Source organism: Pleurodeles waltl, chromosome 6, assembly GCF_031143425.1.
Source record: "Pleurodeles waltl isolate 20211129_DDA chromosome 6, aPleWal1.hap1.20221129, whole genome shotgun sequence".
NCBI classification, from domain to species: domain Eukaryota; kingdom Metazoa; phylum Chordata; class Amphibia; order Caudata; family Salamandridae; genus Pleurodeles; species Pleurodeles waltl.
Window position 1 is genome coordinate 755,791,869 of NC_090445.1, and position 22,565 is coordinate 755,814,433.

Here is a 22,565-nt window from a genome sequence, read left to right on the forward strand (position 1 = left end):
CAGCATGCACATATAAATTAAAAAGTAATTCCACATACTGCACTTTATTAATGCAGAAAAATCTACAATGCATTTAAAAAAAAATCCTGAACTTTTCATGTTCGGCTACCTCTGGGATTTTTAGCTATGTATGCCTAGTTTTAACTCCCTCTTGTTCATACATCCAGTGATGCTTGTTGATGCCATGACTAGCAAACTGTTTCTTGAAACCATTTTGATGATGATGATTATTATATATATTTTTTTTTCCTTCATTCCCCTCCCCCCGCACAAAAAATCTTCACTTATGTTGACTGGCTGTGTACCATTTGTATTTCTTAACAGCGTTTGTCTTTCTCCCAAAATCTTACCTTCACCTTGCTTCCTCGTGGTGTTTTTTTTTTTATTTTTATTTTTTTAATTACCTATTGACTTTTCTATCTCCTTGATTGCTCCTGGCCACCAAATTACATTTTATCCTTTCACTGCAATGTTGCCTTTGTTGGGTCTAGGTGGGGTCCTGCCAAAAGGGCCTCCATTTTTAAGTGGTCTGTACTGTAAGGACCCCCCTTTAACTGTCTTGCTTGTTTGGGGCTCAAACTGATATATATATATTTTTTTTTTACACAGCTAAAATGTCTTCACCTGAAGCCTTTGCAGGGCATCTTTTGCCTTGCATAGTTCCCTGCTGGTTGTTGGCCTCAGGATCATTTTGGTCAATTCTCAATTTTTCCAAGTTTAAAAAAAAAAAAACACTGGGGAGGTGTGGCCAGGGAGACCACCAGGCAAGACTCATATCTCCTGAGCTCCGTGAAGATGCACCTTCCTGCTAGCACCCCATGCTACAGTGTTTCTCAGCAGGAGCGGTGCCTGACAATTGCCCGTCCGCCCCCTAGAGCACTAAGAGCAAGTCGTGGGCTCCCCTTAGGGCCTGTGACTGCCTTCTCTTTGCAGAGAGGCGATTGCTCAGAATAGCAATGCAGCAGCCATCTTGAAGCCACGGCATTGCCAATCTAAGTCCTGGATGTTGAGTGCCTGTTACAGCCCTGACCAAAGTCATCCTCCCTTTATTTCCTCATGATGGCTCAGTAGTGAGTGTCAGCTGTCCACAGGCCTTCTCCTAAGACTGTCGAAGAATAATGCAAAGGCCCCTTTCTCTTCTTCCATCAAGGACTTGCTCCATGTCCCCGATCAGCCACCAAATCCCTTCACCCCCCCTCCCCCATTCACAGGCAGGAGGGGACCACATGGTGTAGCTGCCTGGCTTTTTTGGATTGGGGGGGAGGGGGAGCTTTGAAGGGGAGCCCAGATCCTCCCTCCGGCCCAAGCAACTTAAGAAGATGTACAGCTCCGACTCACTGAGTTTTGCAAAGATTTAACATTGTTCCATCAGGGTTTCACCAGGGCCATTACTGACCTCTATCAGTCTTTGCACCAAACTGGTGCTCGACTGGCAACGGTGGAGTCGACTGTGGCGGATCACACCCTAGATAATGTGCACTGTATGTTCCTCAAAGATAATGGAGCGGGCTCAGTTGGCGTTTCAGGACATGATTGATGACCTCAAACTGCTTGAGACACTATAACAAAGGGATCAGGGAGATAATATGTACTGCCCTAACCTTGCTGGACTTTTTGCTGATTCTTTATGAACCTTAGTTTGGCTATTCCTTGGGTGATGATCTAAAAGTCACGTAGCTCACATGAGACCAGTTAAGTTGCTTGGAAGCCTAGCTTCATGTTCGTTTTGTATTGTTCTGTAGCCTTTTTCAGTTTTTCTTGACACTCATCTCGACGTTAACGGGGTGGGGGACATGCTAAAAAAAATCTGTTCTTTCTACACAACTCAAGACCAAGTTTTCCAGCCAATATGACTCCCCTACAAGTAATTTTTCTTGGTGTCCAAGACCTCAATGCCACAGTTAGGCACAGAGCATTGATCAGTTGGCTACGACAGAAGGAACTAGATGTGGCACTCCTTCTGGAGATGCATCTCCTCCGTATCGACATGAAACATCTTCACTCCTACTGGTACCTTATCCAGTTTAATTCATCCTACACTTGTTAATCCCTGAGGGTAGCCATTCTTCTCAGACGGTACCTTGCATTTAGACTGGACAACATTTAGAGACCGGGAGGGACAGCAGATAGGACTTCGGGGCTTGTTTGGTTCCACCCAGCTAACTATAGCTTCCATATATGACCCTAACGAGGGCAGACAAGTTTTCTTTTGATTTCCCACCCTCCTCTCAAAATTTCCCTTTTTGCAAAGAGGACATCATGATTGGCGGTAACTTTAATATCCTGCTAGATTCAAGACTAGAACGTTCTCACCGCAGACTAGCCCCATGTGGCTCTAGCTCTGACTCTGGGAGGGGGATGCTGGATCTGTCCTTGATAGACGCCTGGCAACTGTAACATCCCCAAAAACTGTACTACACATTCTAGTCTAACATCCACAAGACGTATCAACTATTTTTTTTTTTAATTTCCCAATCACTCCTTCCCAGACTTGTGGATACCAAGATAGGTCTGGGGCCTTTATGAACACACCCCAGTGTGGTTATCCGTAGACCCTGCTGCTCCACTGCGACCATTCCCAAGGCCTTGGGTCATTAGTGAGTTACCACTCTGATGTTATTCCCCAAGAGTGGGGTCACAAAGACCTTGTCGAACACTACTTTCCTGGGAATGACATGGGTTAGGTGTCTTGGGTGACTATGTAGGATGCTACCAAAGTAATCTTCCAAAGGGCAATCCTATCCCATACTGCAGCATTCAAACGGCCAGCCAAACTTCAGAAACAAGAACGTGAAACACAGATATAGCAAACAGAGGTCAGACATAGAAAGGGTAACACATAAGAGTTTGCAAGACTTGCACTCTCTCTGGCGGTGAGCTTGAGCACATATTAATGGAAGACCCAAACAAGAAATCCCTCTACATTAACCAAATATATTACAAGCAGGGTGACAAGGCAGATAGGCTCCTGGCCCATAAATTACCAATACGCACCGTAAGCAACCACATTAGAGGTGTGGAGAATGGAGAAGATAGTCTCCAACAGGAGGCAGATGACATAGTTTGTCTACTGAGCGCCCCTTTATCAAGCCTTGCATCTAGATAAACACCAAGAAGACACTCCTTGACTATTCCAAAGCCCCCCCTCTCAAAAACTGAGATGAAGACGTATGCCTCCGCAAAGAGCTCATCACTCCAGATGAGGTCATAGTGAAAATTAGCACTCTCCGCTCTTCTAAAGCTCCAGACCCTGGTGGTTATTCATCCGCCTCTTATAAAGCTTACGCCTCTCTGCTAATAGAACCCCAGAAAGTATTTAACTTTTTCCTTACGCCGTAGGTGGTCACAGATACAATATTAGATTCCCATCTTATTCTTCTCTTGAAATCCAATAAGCCCCCCACACGTTGTCCTCCTACAGACCCATTGCGCTTTTAAATTGTGAAGTGAAATTGTTCATGTCCATACTGGTAGCTCACCTCTACCATATATGGCCTACTATTATAGCCACCCCAGCAGTCCGTTTTTGTTCGTAACGAACGAGCAAACGAAAAAACACAACTAGTAATTGCACTCAGGGAAGAAGCAGAACAGCAGACACAGCTGATGCTCCTCCTCTCTTTATGCTGAGAAGGCATTTGACCGGGTCGACTGGATGTACCTGCCTAAAGTGTTGGACAAGATTCACTTTTGGCCAAAGATGAAAAACTTTATCTTGGCCAATTTTCAGAAATCCGCCATTAAACTCAAAATCAATGCCTCTTACCCCATCCCGCCTCCCCCTCCCCTGCGCCACCACCAGTCTATCGCACTCACCGGGGGTACTCAACAGGGGTGCACCTTTTCTCCCCTAGTTTTTGCCCTCCCAATGGCATCCTTAAGTGTCTTCGATCCAAAACAATCTGTGATTCATGGCATGACTATTGATCGTAGAAAACATAAACTGGCTCTTTTTTTGCTGACATTATACTTTGTTTTGATACAGACCCAGACACCACCATCCTGGTATTACTGAGTGAACTAGGCAAATTGTCCCAGGCCTCGGGTTTCAAATTTCATTTTTCCAAATCACAAGGCATGGGTGTAGCAGACCTGCAGAATAATCTCAGGTACCCCATTCGGAGAAGTGGCTTCCAATGGGAGGCATTGGCAATAACCTACCTAGAAGTCTGACCCCTGACATGTAGGAGTGCTCTTTACAACAGCAATATCCCACTCCTCCCTTTCCTTTTTAAGGATTTACAAGGGTGGGGCCAGCTCGATTTCTTGGCTGGGTCGACTCAACTACCCTAAAATGAACTTCATGCACAGTCTACTATATACTCTTCAAACCCTCCCTATTACCATTCCTAAATCAACCAGATTGCAGATGTGTGATAAAATGCTTGATTTTGTGTGTGTGTGTGTGTGTGTGGGGGGGGGGTTGTAAATACCTGCGAGGGGGGAGGGCATCTCTTTCACTTCACAGCTGAAGGTGGCTTGGGCTTTACCTGATGTTCCCTCTTACATCTTACTAGCACAACTCCACCCCGAGGGTAAACCGTGGGTGCAGTTGGAACATGACTTTTCTTTGTTTCCCCCCCCCCCCCCCTGTCAGGACTCCTGTGGCTTCGCATGGTGGCTTGTGCAGGGACTCCTGCTCCTCCCCTACTGCTGATGTCTACTCTTTTGGCTTATTGGCAAAACGTGTGGGCGTACGGACCTTCCCAACATACCCCTTACCAGTCACCCACCCCCCCACCCCCCCCTTCTGACTAATCGCTAGTCCGTTTGCTGGGATCAGGGCCATTCACCCTCCTTGTAGGATTTCTATACTGATGAGGATCTAAGCTCACAAGAGGAGTTAGTCGTGGAATTTGCACTCACGTGGAGAGACACATGCCGACCACTGCTCCGTCTAGCTGTGCAACGGGAAGTCCTGTATCTCAACAACACAGGCTGTACCAGCCTATTTTTTCCGGGGTTATATGCGCTCCCAAGTTTACGTAGCCTTTACTGACCTTGTTGATGAGGTATGGCTGGTCTCTGTGGTACAGTGAGCTGGGAACCTATGCCTGAGCTTAGTTTTGCCTCTTCGGGCAAGTTACTGGACAGCACAAGTGTGCTTGAAGTCTCTTACTGGTATCCTAAAAGGAAAGGAGAGCAGCATAGCCAAAGAGTGGAATTGGAACTGGGATATATTTTCAGCACAGACAGGTTTTTATGTTGGAAACGGCTTCAAAATGGCGTGGTTGTGAATGTATGGGTAAAATATTGGTAAGTAATGTCCTTAAATCATTATTTCCTCATGTGAGTGTAAAAACCACTTGTTTTACAGCATTTTGTTAGACACAGGGTGCGTGTTATTGCATTCAATGCACCCACATTTAAAAGCCAGCAGAATACCTGCAACATTGTCATGATGGCAGGATCTGGCATATATTATGTATAATTAAAAACCCTTTTCTTTGCAGATAACCGGCAATTTGGTGAGAAGCAAACTTAGGGTGGAGGAACGATTCATAAACACACTGCCGATGGATACAGAATGTGTCGTAGATGGCATCAAGGTTGTGCTGCTGGAAGCAAATCAGTAAGAGGAGCTCTTGTTAGAAAATGCTGCTCTCACCTTTGTCCATGTCTCATGTCTTCGTAGTGACCAATATCTTGACAGTATAACAAATTTAGGATTTGGCGGACTCATCTGTGTATGGTTACTTCTGTGATAGTTATAATGATTTTGCAGGCAGCTCTGCACTTCTACCTTCCAGTGGTCATGGTGGAACCTTTCCTCAAACTGTTTTCTTTTTTTTAAATTGTGTTGTTTGTGGATTCCCACTGGATTGAAATTGGCGTGGGTTAGGATTTTAGATGCACCAGTATTTTTTCTAACCAACGTGGTAGTTGGAAGACCACCTTATTCACTGCAGAATAGAACATTTTTTTTTCTCGTTTTTTTTTCTTTTTTTTTTTTTTCGTAAATGAGCCCTTCATGCAGTGAGTTGTCAGTTTTTATTTTTTATTTTTATTTTTTAAAGAGTTCTCTTATAGTGATCACTGTTAAAGTTTTTTTATTTTTTTGTCGTAGATGAGTGATGCAAAGTTGTGTACCTTTTTGTCAGAAGGCCCTAGAGCTTGGGAGATCCAGAGTGCTGAATCCAGAGGGTTCTAAGTCTGTGCATCCCTTAACTGACTGCTTGTGAGGATTATCTCAAAGCCTTACATAAGATGGCATGCTGGTCAGTAGACTAGGTTTTATCTTCGTTTCTCAAGTGGACTTTTGATCTGTTTCCTACCCAGGGAGCTCTTGGTGTTTTGTCCTGCAGACTGTTTGCTTCTCCCAAGTAGGGCTCCTATCCGGCCTCTTAACGGCGTGGCCTGGGATGAGCCTTTCAGGCCCTGCCCAAAACACCTCAGTGTTTTGGTTGTTATGCTTGGGGTTCCTGGCAGGTCTCGGTAGGAATTGTTAAGAGACCTTGCCCACAACCTGGCTGCATGTTACCACTTGTAACTTTTCTTATGTAAACTGCTTACACACCAACTCGTTTAGAGTACTCCGATACCTAATGGGCCTTGTTCCTGTGACCTAAAAGTGATAAACTGTTCAGGGGGTGTTTAGAAAAAATGATCTTGAGCCTGTGTGCCGGTGTGGACATCTGTAAGGGAACATTTACTGCCCATAACCTAGCAGCTGAGGTCATGAGATTGAGCGCATTGTCTATATTAAGGTTGACAGTAAAGTGAAAATACAAAGTATTCTATTTTTGGATGAGTGCAGAACTGCCTCGAAGAAACAATGTTTTTCACTGCTCATAAAACGTGAAACAAATTTTACCACACTGCTACAAAAGAACATTTTTCGAAGAGCCTCTCCTATCTTTGTGCATGTCCTATATTGTGAAAGTCAGTGCTGGAATGGAGACACCTTGTGTATACCAGTGTGGATACGTGGGCATGTGACTTGGAGAGTACTTGAGCATTAACAAAATGGTATTTTGTCCCTGCTTTGCTGTTCGCTTTTTGGTATTCATCATGCCCTATTACAAAACGGTAAGGATGGAGGGGGTCTTCAAAACTAAAGGCAACCCTCATGGCATGCCAACCGTTTGGCCACAGTATTACAGCTGCTAGTGGCGGAAGCTGTTGATGTGAAGTCCTTACTGTGCAGCTGTACTGCCATTCATGGATGCCTTGACGGATACAGTCATGAATTAAGGTTCGCATTACTTGTGCCCTATGTAAATCCTATGCCCCATGGAATTGCAAGATCTGCCGTAATGCAACAGTCTTGTTCAGCTTTAACTTAGACACTTTAGCTGCAGAAAGCAGCTGAAGTGTTCATATGTCTCTAAGGAAAAATGGGTCCTCAACCAATATTCCCAATTTCTCAGTAAAATCCCGATTTCCTGAAGGTACCAGGGTATATCTTGTAACGTCCTGTTTTACCGCTAGGCCCCTTGCAGTTACCAGTAACCTGGATATTGGTAACTTTTTAAAAAAAAGGGGTTTGGGGATCAAAGAGGGTAGGTTAATAGTAGGACAAACACTGGGGCAGTCGTAATAAAGTATTAAGTGATGGGTTTGTCTCAAGAACCTTTCTCTGCTTTCTGCCCATTATCAGACTTTATGTAACTGTGTAGGCCTGGGGCCATCTAGAGAATGCTAAAATCCAAAATCTAGAAGAACTGATCAGTGTTTGTATATGGTATTTCTATAGCACAAACCTAGGCAAAAGGCAATGGAGTACTGCACATGGTTAGTCGACAAATAGTGGGCGAGGAAGTTGATTTATGGACGGTTCATTAATTGTGATGTAGTGTTCTTAAAGGGGTAAGTCTTCAATGCTTTCCTAATTTGAAGCTTTGGCGGGCGGTTCTGACGGATTTGGGGACAATGTTTCAGATCCTGGGTGCATAGATGGAATAGGACTGTCTTGTGTGGAGTGTAAATTATTATTATTATTTTTTTTTTAAACACTTTGCTCTGCAGTCTGATACTGTCCTGGCTGCAGATGTGTCATAGGGTGATCTTGCAAGGGGTGCTGGTTGTGATGGCTTTGTAAATGATTCTGCAGTTGTTTTTTTTTTTTTTTTTTTTTTTTTTTTAAAGATGGTGTAGGCCAGTGAGGGAAGACAGTGGAGTTCCACTAAAATAGGGCTGATGTGATCATATTTCTTCAGACCCTGGATGAGATGTGACAGTCTGTTGGATAGCCTTCAGGGGTGCAAGTGTGAAGTTTAAGCGGACATGGAGTTGATCACTAACACAATTCAGATACGATACAAGAGCACAAGGGCTTGAACTGCAGTTATAAGTTTCTTTCTGGAAGAAACAGTTTCTCTTTTTTAAGAAGAGAGAACTGGCCATCTTTGTGTGTTGGTGTGTGGTTTTTTTTTTTTTTTTTTTTTTTTTTAATGTAGTATTTGAGTTTGGTGTCCAGAGAGAATCCAAGTGACTTGGCATTCAGTGAAAGTTCAGTTTCATGTCATTGTGTCAGATTTGTACTGTATCCTGTTTGTTCTTGGCAAATAAACAAGAATTCTGTCTTGGTTTGGTTGATCTTCAGGTAAGCGCTGTACATCCAGGCCTGTATAACGTGGAAGCAATGTGTTAGATGTCTGAAGCAGAAGGGACTTTTAAGTAGAATTGTGCGTATTTGTCTTATTTGTGAAGCTTGGTGCTTTTTCAGATGCCAGAATATCCTAGCAAAAATCAAGATCTAAAAAAAACATAAGTGACATCATTGATGTACAGTTCTATGAAATTAGTAATAGCTTGAGATAGAATGCATGTTAAAATCTTCCAGTATCACTGTTATTGCTGCATTAAAAATAAGCGTATAAATGAGAGGCCACAAACGCACGATATACTGCAATTCAGAGAACAGAAAACCTAGAACAAATGGTTGTACCGTGGGAATAGAGTAGTAGTATCAGTCTATCTTGCGTAAATCAGCAGGTTTCCAACATTAGCAAAGACATGACTATGCCTACCTAAACCTAGGTTTAATGAGAGTACAGATGTGCAGTTTAAATATGTTGCAGCGTGTGTTGTGCGAGTGACTGTTTACTACATTTCACCTTTCATCAGTTGTCCAGGTGCTGTTTTACTGCTTTTCTGCCTTCCAAACGGGACAGCCATCCTGCACACCGGCGATTTCAGGGCCGATCCCTCCATGGAGCAATACCCTGCCTTGATCAACCGCAAAATCCACACCTTGTACCTTGATACCACGTAAGCTTTCACTGTTATTGCTTTAAGGTCTCCTATAAAGTCAAGTTCGTCCAGTGTAGCTCTAGGAGGGCCGAATGCATGCTATATTTCAAGATAACCTCTGACTTTGCGTTGCTTTCAGAATAATTTATAAAAAAAAAACTCTTAGCCAGATATTAGAAAATTTGGTCTGGCACGAGTGTCCTTGGTCCTATTCTGTGTGCATGAAATCGAAACAAATAGGAAACCGAATGAGCACTTTTGTATGTATTGCCAGGTAGTTAATAGGAGGGGCATATGTTTTTATTTTATATGATTTGTTTTTTAAGTTCAGAAAATATTTTTATTCTTTTATATGTTAACAGAAGGCAGAATAATAATAAAACTAACAGCAGATCAAATTGGTACTTAATAGCACAGAATTACATACATGGTTTGTTTGTCTTTGTCCGTGATATAACAATGAGTAGGTCGACAATGTAATGGAAGCATACATGGAACATACTACTGGATATGCTAATTAAATAAAGACGAGCAAAGAGAATAGACAGAGTAAGAGAGAAGGTGAGAGATAGAGTAAGATATATGGCTTATTTAGGGAGTAGGTTTACTGGCAGGTAAGCGGATTGAGCTCTAGGTATTGAGGATGAATCATCTAGAAGAGATTGGAGATTGTTCATGGGGGTTTACTGGAAGCAAAAAAGTTATCTAGGGTGCCCCATATGTTATGTGAGTTTTCCATGGGGAATGTTAGTTGGAGCGCTGTATCGTCGGCACTGCGTATCTAAATAACCAGTTCAGCCAGGATTAAAAATTAGTTTTGTGCGTGGTTTTCCAATTTGCGGTAACTGATTTGATTGCTGCAGTGAGCATAAAGTCAAGAAGGAGGCGATCCGATTGCAATTTGATGTTATCTAGGAAGTCAATAATTAAGTATGAGAGAACCTTTCTTGGAATAATGTGGAACAATTTGGAGATAAAAAGGAATACTTCAGACCAAAATGGTTGAACCTGTGTACAAAAGAAATCGATGAGGAAGATCCCCAGTTTCCTTCTGGCAGTTCCAACAAGTAGGAGTATCTGTTATGTGTATTGTGTAGGCGAGAAGGTGTCCAGAAAATATTATGTCATGTCCAAAATTTCGTCTGCAAAAGAATAGGGGTGACTTTGTGTAGAGATTTTATGTGATTTGTAACATACACTGCTAACCAACAATTATAGCCAAAATTATCTAAAATCGGGAAGGAATTCTCTGGCGTGCGTTCAGCAGATAAACCGATCACATCGCCAAGAATTAAACATTTGCGTGCATATTGTTAGGGGGCCTGATCCTTGGATCATCAGGCTCCAAATACCCAGTGAACGTCCTCATAGTTGCTTTGCAAACAGACAGAACTATCGCCAGGAAACGCGCCTTTTTTTTTTTTTTTTTTTTTTTTTTTTCCCCCTCTCGATTTTAACAAATTTCTGACAAACACAATGGTTATGATGCTGGATAATTATTCTCTCAGAATGCTTAAATATAAAAGGACAACTTTGATGACCGCACATTCCAATCCTTTGTTTAGGCGGCCAGTGGTTCTCCGAGTGATGGGTGTTTTTTGTTTCCCACTCCCAAAACCTAAACCTTCCCTTTTCCTACTTCCCCTACAGCACCAAGCTGGTTCACGCTACCACCAAGCCTAGGTGTTAAATGAACCACTAGCTTCCACCTTAATGATAAGATTCACAAAAATATGCAAAAAATGTATGAATCGGGCACTACGATTTGTGTAAGTGTTTGCATATTTGGGTTTTCATAAATAATCAAAATTATTGAAATCCACATGCTTTGTAGACTGCTGTGCACATTATAGCTGCTCAATGCTTACGCTTGCACCAGATGGACGATCTGGGCTCTGTGGATAGACAATCTGGGCTACATATTGCGACGTGCATTAGAAAGTGTGACGTGCTTTCCATATTTCCAGGCTGAAGCCATGAGATTACACCCTTTCATCAATAGGCCTGGATTTCAAAGCACTCCAAAAGCTCTTTTTGGTGCCATACCTCCCGGATATGAATCCCTATTACCTGTTGATGCTGGATAACTGTTTCTAGAACTTTGTAATTGCTTCTGAGTGCTTTTTGTTCATTACAGGTTTTTTCACATTGTGGGTGTCCACGACACCTGTCTACCATCCCACACCCATTCTCTGGGCAATCTGACGGATTGTATCCGACATCCCAGTACAAACTTGATGTACTTGAAATAATTTTTTTTTTTTTTTTAAACTCTCTGTACATTCCTAACATTGCAACATTAACACGTTTGCACATATAGGCCAGTTCCCACCCCCTCCCCCCCACAACCCCAGACGCCTTCATGATATTACATCTCAGAAGTCCCTAGCCCAAATTCAGAAGGTACAAGAGGTTTGCATCACCCATAGTCATCGCGTTCCCCGCAACGGTGTAAGTACTGCTCCTAATAACATAGCCTGCACAACCGCTATTCCTGAGTACCCAGAGATACATCATGCCCAGTTTCTTCAACCACATCAATTTGTGCAAGTATCTCCTGCCATGTCTTTATATCTTCCTCCCTTCTAACCTGCCGTAACCATATTTCTTCTGCCACTGCCTATTCCTTGATATCTTTACTCCATCCCTGTACACTGGGTCCCCGTGTATTCGTCCAGGCAATCGCCACCCGATGCCTGGCTAACTCCATGGCCAGTTGCATAAATTTCCATTCGTTATTTATTTTATTTATTTATTTATTTTTAACCCTTTTTTCTGTTTACATGCCCCAGAAGGCATTCAATGGGTGTCCACTCGAGTCTTACCTGCTCCCTCCCCCACCCGTCTTAAAGTTTGGACCACAACATCCCAAAAACTTTGTACTGTGGGACAATCCCATGCTAAGTGTAGGAAAGTTGCGGGTCGTGCACTACAGCGTTGGCAAACATCATTCATGCTAGGATAATTTCTATGGCGGAAGGCAGGGGTGACATATGTGCGATGTATGTAATTAAAATGTATTAGTTTGAATCTAACATTGTAAGTCCCCTTGCGGAGCAAGGCACATATTGCCTTCCACTGTGCCTCTTCCAACGGGGAATTCAGTTCGATGTCCCACACCTCTCAGGCCTGCAGGATCGGCCTGGGCGTATCTGCCACCGGGTTCTCATACTCCCTCAAGGTGATCCCTGAAGACTGTGACTATATCCTGCTGTGTGCTCGCCACCCCACCCCCTGCAGCCGGGGTTTGTGAGATGGAGTACTAAGGAGCGCAACTGTTCCCATCGGAGGATCCATGCCAAAAGCCACCCGGAGCTGTCGCCCTCACGATGTAGGAGTTGTCGATGTGATTTTGAAGTGTAGCGTTCAAGTCTATCTCTGGTTTCATTCACTTGACGGTTAAGGTTAATTTCCTCCTGTTGACTGTTGCACCCCTGCACTGCACTTTGCTGGCATGCCGCCAGGACTTCCTCCCTGTCTGTCAGTTCTGCATGCAATGCCTTCCGTACTCCACATGAAAACCCCTATATATCCTCACTGGAGTACGGTCTTCCATCCGAAATTATCTGTGTTGGGGGAAGAGAGCTCTGGGATCACGTCCTTGTGGCCATCCTGTCGGGCCACGCCCCAAACTTGATGTACTTGGGATGACAATGAAAATACTTGTGCATTAACGTCTCCCATTTGCTTTTTTTTCTTTTTTTTATTATTGTATATCTGTGATTGGAGAACTATAGGTGGTTCCAGAACAGCTGGAAATGCTGTATCCTTTTGAGGTCATAAATATTTGCTGATACAGTGGTGCAATGGCATAATTACTCTTAAGTTTTAAACTGAAATTGAATCTGAATTAAAGGGAAAGTGTACACTTAAATATTGGGGCAGGAGAGCATGTGATTTATGGCCTTTCTCTAACCAGGCTTTTGCTAATTCCCTTCCAACTCAATAAAAACACTTGAAAGTCTTGATTGCTGACGCTCTGGTATTGGACTGCTGGCTTGTCACTATTTTGTTTAAACAAATAAATAAATAAAACTACTAGGTGTTGAGTATGCGACTGCTGTGACTAGTGTCCTCTCCTGGGTTGAGGTTGAAGTTAAGAGGCGTTTGTGAATGTCTCCCTGTAAGGTTCAGTGTCTCTGTAGAATGACGATTGCTGCTTTATACGGCATATCTTCTGGGCAACCCTTTAAACACTAGCTGATTATGGCTGACCAGTTCAACTTTAAGAACTGCTGTGTGGGCAGCGAGACCCCTTCACCCATTGAAAAAGTTGAATGAGTGTGTAAGTGACACACTGGGTCCTCCTCTTTCTTTACTGCAAATCACTGATCTAAAGTTTTGTGGTGGCAGTCTAATCTTCTGCCTCAGCGACCTACCTTCTGAAATTCCCGATCTCTACCAGAGAAGTGGCTGATGCCCGGTTTCAGAGGGGTGTTGAGCCCTCGGTTATTCCTCCTTTTGAAGCCTGTATTTGTTGTATTGCATCGGCAAGTGCTAGCATCAGCAGGTATGTGACTGCCTTGGAAGTAGCGAACATTACAAACCCATGGTTTCATGGCGTTGCATCCAAACTTCACTGTTCCACTACAAAATAAAATCGTGTGTCGTGCTTCTTGCCTTTATGGAGGCACTATTCAGAGAAACTTTCACGTTTTGAGTTGATTACAGTCATTTAGGGACAACGAGCTTATGAAATAGTTTGTTCCCTATCTAGTTTTACTTACTCCTGCACAGTAACCAACAACCGTATCTCAAATTTGTTTTAAACATTTAGTGGGGTTTAGAAAGCAATGAATAGCTAGTCTTTAATTTGTGCATTTTTCGAGTCTTTTTTTGGTGGTATATTATGTTTTGAAATTCCTTGCATGCTGGAACATTACCTGTCAATGTGAGACTAGAACTGAGCAATTACTTCCATAGTGAGGGCGTTTATTGTGGTACTCATACTTGGTGGAACACGGGTACTAATTTAAAACCTGTTATTTGTTTTTATTATTTAACTAATACGATCTTGAAGTCAGTTTAGAAATGATTTAGAAGTCTTTCTATAAAGTGCTCTGGGTAAATGAAAGCTCGATAGGGCTTCTTTCTTTGAGAAAGCGGTTTTTCATTCTGAACAAGGAAAGTGTAGGTTACTCAGGGTACGTTGGGTGCCAGGACTGTGATTACAAGTTAATACCATCATTGCTAAGCAACTATTCACTGGCCGAGATTCTCAACAAATGCCGAAAATAATTTCTGTTGATGCTTGAAGTGAAATAGCTTGCATATGAACAGCAACTCTGTTATGGCTCCTGCTTACCAAACCTGCTCCAAAACTGTATCAATTGTACGATTCATAAACTAATTCGGTCAAAATGGCACATTGTGTTCTTTGTCTCTTTACCCGACAGAATGCCATACTATTTTCCACCATTGGCCAAAGTTGTCTGCTCACTCACCACACTGTCAATCAATCGGCCTCTACAACACAGAATTCCAGTTTACAATTCCAAAGCCATTTTGTGGCTTACTACTAATTTGACAGCTCATCCGTTTTTTTTTTGTTTTTTTTGTTTTTTTTTTAATTAGTTGCTGTATCACTTCATCCACTGATAAGATGACCTTGTCTGCCTACTATTTCTGTTTTTCCTTGTATACTGTAGTACTCAAGTGGACAGACTGTAAAATCAGATATATCAAAATAGACCAACAGTTTTAGTCCATGGCTTTTAAACCTGTTAAAGTCCAAAAGTTGAATTGCTGTCTTGCAGCTATTGAGCTGTTTTGTAACCACCATTTGCAAATAACTTTGCGTCTCAATTTGCCGTTCGGTGTAATGGTCTTTGCTGAGGCCAAAGAAACCCATGTGTATACGCCAGCTAGCAATGAAGTGTTTTGAGAATGTCAGCCTGGTTACAGGGGTTTGTGCTTGTTCTTTCTGATAGGTATTGTAGTCCGGAATACACCTTTCCGCCCCAGCAAGAAGCGATCCAGTTTGCTGTTACCACTGCCTTTGAAATGGTGACCCTGAATCCTCGAACGCTGGTTGTTTGTGGCACATATTCTGTTGGAAAAGAGAAAGTCTTTCTAGGTACTTGCACTCAAACGTTTTTTTCATGTCTGAAATGTTTGTAACATGGGAGAGGAGTTCTCTGAAGAACAGATTTCCAAAAAGTCTTATGGTAAATAAAAATGTTAGGTTCCGATTGTGAAAGGCCGTTCTGCCAAAACGGCCAGGTATTTGTGGTGCTGGAGCTGTGTGCACCTTCTCCTGTACAGGTTGTGGTGTTCACTTGTTGGTACCTATACTTGAATTCTGGACATATGCGTATATTAGACTTCAAAATGTGCCAAATGCAAAGATTTGTCCCTTTTCTAGGGACCATGTGGTATGTTAGTTTTTAGCTGTGTTCCTTGTGTGTACCGTAACAAATGTATATTTATTTGTCTTGGTTGCAGCTATTGCTGAGGTTTTGGGCTGTAAGGTGTGCATGTCGCAAGACAAGTACAAAACGATGCAGTGCTTGGAGTCGAAGGCCATTGCGTCCCAAATCACTACAGACTGGAACAGCACCAGTCTTCATGTTCTTCCGATGATGCAGGTTAATTGTAAGGTAGGTGCTTTCGCCTGCAACTGTGTCCGATTTGGCAAAGGACTCTTTGCCTTGAACCGGCATTCCATGGCAGTAGCACGTGTGCCTTGTTTCATCTGGACATTTGGATACTGTTCTGTCCTTTTTGTTTTCCCTCCTTCATGCTGCTGGAGTCTATTGTGCTAATAAGTGTAATTTTCCCTTTCATCCAGTGTCTTAATAAAATGTACATGGGAGTTAATTGCAGTGGAATGTGATCTTGTTCTTCCTCACTTTGCCTACCACTCTTCAAAGACTGGACCTTCCATCTGGTTTTTGCTAGAGGCAAAGTAGTTGAACAAGACTTCACGCAAAAGATCATTTAATTGATTTTTACTGGCTTTTGAATGGGCCTTAAACCTCTAGTTTGCAAAAAGCTTTATTTCTGTTATTAGGTGCTTCAGGTCCATTAATTTATAGAAGTAGCGGTTGTGCCACAGAATGCAGCAGGCGGTTAGTGCAGTAGAAGTGCCCAGTTGCGTCAGTGTACTGAAAGCATGCACATTGTTGTTCCGGATCATACATTTGTCCTCATTAATCTTGGCCCACCGAGCTGGATGTTTTTACTGTGCTCTACCCAGTACTCTCATCTCGCCATACAGGGAATTCAGAGCACTTGGGGCTATACATGCATCAATGAATAGCAACACGGAGTGCACGGTTAATGTCATGGAACAAGTGTGTTGTATAGATTAACTTTTTTTTTTTTTTAATTCAATCTCTTTTTACTTTTTCTCTGGAAACTATTAATGCAGCATGTTACTTTTCTTGTCTGATGTTCCCGGAACCTGCTGACCACCTGCGGGGGTCTTTTTGTTCCCTTTCCCTGCACTGTCCACACATTTTCCCTTCACCAGAAAGGTTTTATAGGGGTATCTCTTAACTGTTTGCCAAAGGTCTCTTTTACTACACGCTTTCTTCTTTTTTTTTTTTTTTAAATCTTTATCAGGTTTTCACGCACAACACCTTGTACAAATGGTACATAACACAACCAAATCACCCTCCCGCCCCCGGTTTGATGTGGCACACATAGGCTCCCCAAAACCCAACAGCAGCCTGAATCAGACTGAAGGCTATAGATACTCATTTTGCAAAGTCCTAGGGGCCACTGTCAAACCCATCCTGCTTCCGAGCTGGCCCAGGACCCACTCCCCCCACTTTCACCCTGTCCACACCCACCTGACACCACCCGCGTCACATCTCGGCTTCATCATACCACTTATCCCTTATTTTTGAGAACTTTCAGAGGCAGCCCTGCACCCGATATATCCGTTCCTCTGCTGGCTGGCACTGCTTCATATTAGCCTCTCGGTCCTTTAAGGTCGGAACCACTGTGTATCCCCAAAACCGCACCACTTGCCCTCTGGCCACTGCCAGCGCCACATTGCACAGTAAGTGCATGTACCAATCCAGGGTCCCCTCACCCCAAATGCCCAGGCAGAACAACTGGGGAGAGAACACCAGATCTTACCCACTCCCCCAACCACCACCGAGAGCCTAGGCTGGACCTGCTCCCAGAAAGCCAGACAAATCAGTCCTTTGTGTGAGCTATTGGGAGATACAAACAGTGAGCATTTAGACCGTCCAAACTATTTCAGTTACACTTAAAAGCTGCCAAACATTTGTGGGTACTTGCTTCTAAGGTCATGTGGGCATCTGATGATCATTCAGTGACTGGAAATTCGAGTGATTTATGTACCAATATTATTTACTCACCAAGAATTCAGCTTCGACTTTAAGAACAGCAAAATGATGCTTATTGTAACAAATCGTCTGTTTGCCATAGCCTTATAAACATTATTTCTGGTGGCAGCCCTCGAGAGGGAGGAGAAGGAAAGATTTTGGCTGTACAGGTTTATAAATATAAAGGAAGGGACAAGTGCTCTCCCTGCTCACTCTGTTCGTACCTCCATGTGCCACATCCCCGTTCTACCCCATCTTCGTCTTCTAGCATTTGTTGATGATCAGAGTAAGTTCTGGATGTTGGAAGGATACTTGTCATGCAAAGAAGCTTGAGGGCTAAGTTGCCAAGTTACAGCCCTTTTCATGTTTGCAGTGTGCAAAGCAGGTTGCCAAGGACAATCGATCTAGTCTTGTCAAGCTTATTTTTTAAAATTTTCATTTTGAACGCTAAATGGCCTTAGAAAGTAACATAGATTTTAAAGTGCTATTATCTAAAGGTGATGTGCCTATGTTTCCCCCAAAAATGTTGTTTTGGTAGTGTACCCATCTAAAGGGATCAAATGTGTCCCACGAATTGGAACCTGTAAAGGTGATGTTACCACAGAGTCCACTGCTTCCTGTCACTACAGAACATAATGCACCTGACTATTTCTAGTAGCATAGTTCTGTTGTCACTTGGCCTGATGATGATGTGTGGTCTGTCTGATGGGAGACTTCTGTTTTTAGCGTTTTGAAAAATATGCTTCACTTTATAAGTTCATTACAAGCCTAGCGATAATGGAAAGCAAAAAAGGGAGGAAAGGCAAGTAAGTGTTTAAACATTGTGCATATTCACAATTATTTCTTTTGGACGAGATTGAGTAAAAGAAAAATTACGGTGGCAGAAGTGATAACTAGAACCTCCATTCTCTGAGGTGCATGGAGTAGGTATCCCTTGGGAATCGTGTATTTATTTATTTATTTATTTATTTATTTTCTAACTTCCTGTTCGATTATATTTCATTGGTTACATCAGATATGTTTTGGGAAACTGCTTTAAATTTGGTTTTATTTTTTGGTAAAATTTTTCTTCTGTGGTACCTTTGGCAAAGAAAAAACCAATTAACATTTTTTTTATAGTGTTTGATTTATGCTTCGTGATTGGTGTGACTGTTACCAATCAGTTACTAATGCAAGCTCTTATTGTTTGTTCTTTATCTATAAACGCCAAACCGCTCACCCTCGTGGCATGTGTTTGCATACTTTTATAGCCTTTTATAATATTTATTTGAAGCTATCAAATATGTTTTTTTGATAACCAAGCCCTGTTTGTTCTTCAGGGACTCCTGAACCACCTGAACAAGTTTTCTGGGCGGTATGATCGTGTTTTGGCATTTAAACCAACTGGATGGACGTACTCCGATAGGTGCGACTCCGTGGCTGATACAAAGCCCACCATCCGAGGAAAGATCACCATGTATGGTACGTCTCGATGGCAATTAGTTGATAGGACCAGATGACTGATTCCTCCCGACCAATCCAAAGAGCACTGCTTTTGTGCGTCCATGTATGGCTCATTAAATGAGTAATATGCGAGTATGTTAAAGGGAATGTTTGTAAACTCGCCCCTGCTTTAATTTAAAACGTGCTGCTTTTTTTCCCCTCAAACTATCTAAGCAAGGATACTGTTTTCCTTAAAACTGCAACGCAAAACTACTCCTTTGGCTTTTCTCTTCCTAGAGGAAGAGACTAGTTTCTTCCTGATGCACACTTCGGTTGTCTTTCAAATTCTTATTTCTTCACCTCTCATGTCCCCAAGACTCTGCCCGACGTTGCGCCTTTTGGGGCCTGTGGAGAAGAAAATTTACCTTTTGTAATAGTGTGGCATCTCTACTTAGTTGTGGGATGCCTCCTTGTGGACTACGTTTTTGGTAGGAAAGCTTTGTCTCGACAGACAATTCGAGAAGAAACCCTTCTCTCCACCAGACCTGCTTGTCCTTTAACTGCTTAGTCTGTGATGGGGTCACAGGGCCCACTAAACCACCTCTGAGATGCAGAATGTCCTCGAAATGGCTATGTTGGGGAAACGCTTTTAATAGATTTTCAGTAATGTGACCTCCATGTGTAAAATCTGTAGTGCTGAAAAAAAGACTAGGATTGTCACGAAAAACATTTGGAGGTCATGGGCGTCCGTGGGGGGCGGGGGGGAAGGAGTGTTGGGGGGGAAACGGGGAGAACATGCTTGATCCTCCCCACCCCCCTGGATTTAGATACATCCTGGTGCGCAGGCGCACAGTGCAGCGTAACATTACACCACTGTAGTGTTGCGCTGCCTGCACTAGTACGGACATTGTCAAAAAGGTTCGGGGGATGTGGGTGAGGGTGGAAGGATGAGTGCAGAAGAATACCTTGTGGAAAACCGTTTATGAAGTTCGTTCAGTTTATCTGGGATTTATATGTTGATTTTTTTTTATTTTTTTTTGTCTCTAGGGATCCCTTACAGCGAACACAGCAGCTACCTGGAAATGAAGCGCTTTGTGCAGTGGGTGAGGCCCCAGAAGATTATCCCGACTGTGAACATGGGTAACTGGAACGCACGGACTACCATGGAGAAGTTTTTCAGTCAGTGGATGACGGAGCCAGCACCAAGGCGCGCGCCCCACAGCTAGGCCTTGTCACACTTGTTAATCCTGGACAAAGAATAGATTGTTGATTAATATTTATTGCACCAAACTTTAAATGTCCGGTACATGTATCGAAATATTACTGTGTTAAAGACTGTTTTTACCACTGTCATTTAAAAAAAAAAAAATGTTAAGTCTCTTCCCCTTGAACTTTTAAATTCCGTCTGTTCCTGTCGAGGGTGTGGGGTAAGAGCCGTTACAGCATATTCTTACTACTTTTTTACATATTATATCTGCCTGTCGCAGTTTTAAGATGCAGAATCAATGGAACCATGCAGTAATTTTTGCAATATGTTTTGAGAAACACTAGTGCATTTTCATGAGTTGGGGGATGAGTGAGCCTTTTCACTTATGGCGTTGTGAATATTTCTTATAAATCATGTGGCGCTGGAAGTTGCTGTCTCACGGCTGCTATTTAGTATTCAGGAGGAGCTTCTTGATCTACTTCAATTATTGTGTTCCCCGGTGCATTTCTTTCACGCCTTATCAGGGGAAAAAGGGCTGTGTTTACTGTCAAGATGTTTTTCTAGTCGGAAACTTTTTTTTTTTTTTTTTTTTTTCTGAAGCATGGTGAAGATTACCTGGGCAAGTTCAATACATTTATAGCGTCCGTGGAGCGTTTTTGTACGCCATGTTGCTGGCCTAACTTCCTGACCAGAGGTGATGGGCGTTTCCCCACACTATCAAATACCGTGTCGAATCCTTCAAACACCATACAACTTCCATTTTCTTTTGGACCGGTGCTCCTCTGATTGCGAGCTCTCTGACCCTTCGGCATGTTCACATGGACAGAGTTCACCTTCATTCCTGCGGCTGCTATTTGTACTTGTAACCGTTTTTCCTATTAATATTTGTATTTTAACTTAACATTTTTGCTGCTGATATATTTGTACTTTAATTGAAAACATATAATAATAATTTATAATAAAATTTAGCTAAATATTTCAAACTTGGTGTTTTGTTCAATCCTTGTTTTGCAAATAAGGAAGATTGGCGCGTTGACTGCAGGAATGCTGTCAGGAGTTCCAGGGCAGAATGGGGTTACTGGGTTCACAGTAACAATCGGGGCTCTTTCTGACTGGTTTCGAGAGTTTACCTAAATACTGAGCCAAACGCATTGCACCACCTACACCCTTGTAGCACGTCACTATTAGTGTAGCGAAGTCTAGCAGTCCACCTCTCACTCGGTGGGTGTTGCAGGGTTAAGTACTCTGAAATCAGTAAACATTTAATAGTGATTACTAAATCTGTGTCCAGCCAGGGCTTTTATGTAAGAGGAAATAATACTTTTACCACATAACTCCATGCTGCTGGCTTGTCGGGTTCCCTGTCCACCCCTTCTTTGAAGGATGATGGTTGCCTCGAGCAGAACGTCTGTAAACAGTTCTTGGGCCCGCAACAGACCCTGTGGGATTCACCACACAGCCTGACGGAGCAGGTTTTTGTCCAGGGGTTGCAGCTGGCAACTTCCATTACTTCCTGCCTCAAGTTCTCACAGTCCTGTTCCTTTTTACTCCTGGTCTTCCTCATCTCATGATTGGTCCCAGAACTTCAATGTTTCTGTTCCCATATCTGACAAAGGGAAATTGGTAGTTAACAACCCCAGCCCTGGCACACACAAGATTTTCTCAGTGTGTGTGTGTGGGGGGGGGGGGGGGGTGCGAGACGCCAGATCGGTGTTCAGAGAGATCATGGTACTCTGCCTAGTAGTTTCTGCTCTATTTTTAGGTGTAGCCTGACAATAGCACGTGCAATGTTGCTGCAAGACCAATTGCTTACTCTGAGGGATTTGGACTTACCATTGTTGGCTTCCTTGACACTTATTTGCTGCATTCTAATTGACCATCACTAGCTACTTGCTTCTCTATGCAGTTCAATAAAATGTAACAGACTCAACACTGGATATGCATTTTGTGTGCATTGCAAAGTCGTGATTGACCAGTCTCTTCTCTCCACTCAGATACATAGGGTAAGATATGGCAAGAATCTTCTTTTCACAATCTGCAACTAAGATTGGCTAAAAATAAATGGGATGTGATGCCTGCAAGCCTTTTAAGTGCCATCTCACCGGATCAGCATTCTTTTAAATCTAGGCTAACCAGGAAAAATCTGCTTTCGAAATTTTAAAAGGTGCAAAAAAAATAAATAGATTTTGTCATTGAAAACCATGCTTTGAGAATTGTTCAGAGGTCCTTTTCTGCACACCTTTGGTCTCCAGTGTGTCATTTGTATACCTACATAGACAACTGGTTAATTCAGCTTCTAGATCAGTCCCAAAAGCATTAATTCTCCCTCACGCCTGCAATTAATGCACACTGCTCTTCAGTCTGAGTTCTTCCCAGCAGCTATTGGAAATGCCTTTTGAACCTCTTTTAAGGAACATGGCTTTTTATAGCTGATAGAAACA

General features: G+C 42.7%; 1 protein-coding gene across 1 annotated transcript in view; it reads left to right on the top strand.

Moving 5' to 3' along the window:
• Window positions 1-21,092, top strand: part of DCLRE1A (DNA cross-link repair 1A) — an 87,139-nt gene extending 66,047 nt beyond the window's left edge. The window contains exons 4-9 of the mRNA XM_069239320.1: window positions 5,454-5,572; window positions 9,070-9,213; window positions 15,126-15,271; window positions 15,640-15,794; window positions 18,815-18,956; window positions 19,965-21,092. Of these exons, the coding sequence (XP_069095421.1) occupies window positions 5,454-5,572; window positions 9,070-9,213; window positions 15,126-15,271; window positions 15,640-15,794; window positions 18,815-18,956; window positions 19,965-20,143 (885 nt within the window). The 3' untranslated portion in view covers window positions 20,144-21,092. The remainder of the gene's footprint in view (window positions 1-5,453; window positions 5,573-9,069; window positions 9,214-15,125; window positions 15,272-15,639; window positions 15,795-18,814; window positions 18,957-19,964) is intronic.
• Window positions 21,093-22,565: the final 1,473 nt, after the last annotated feature.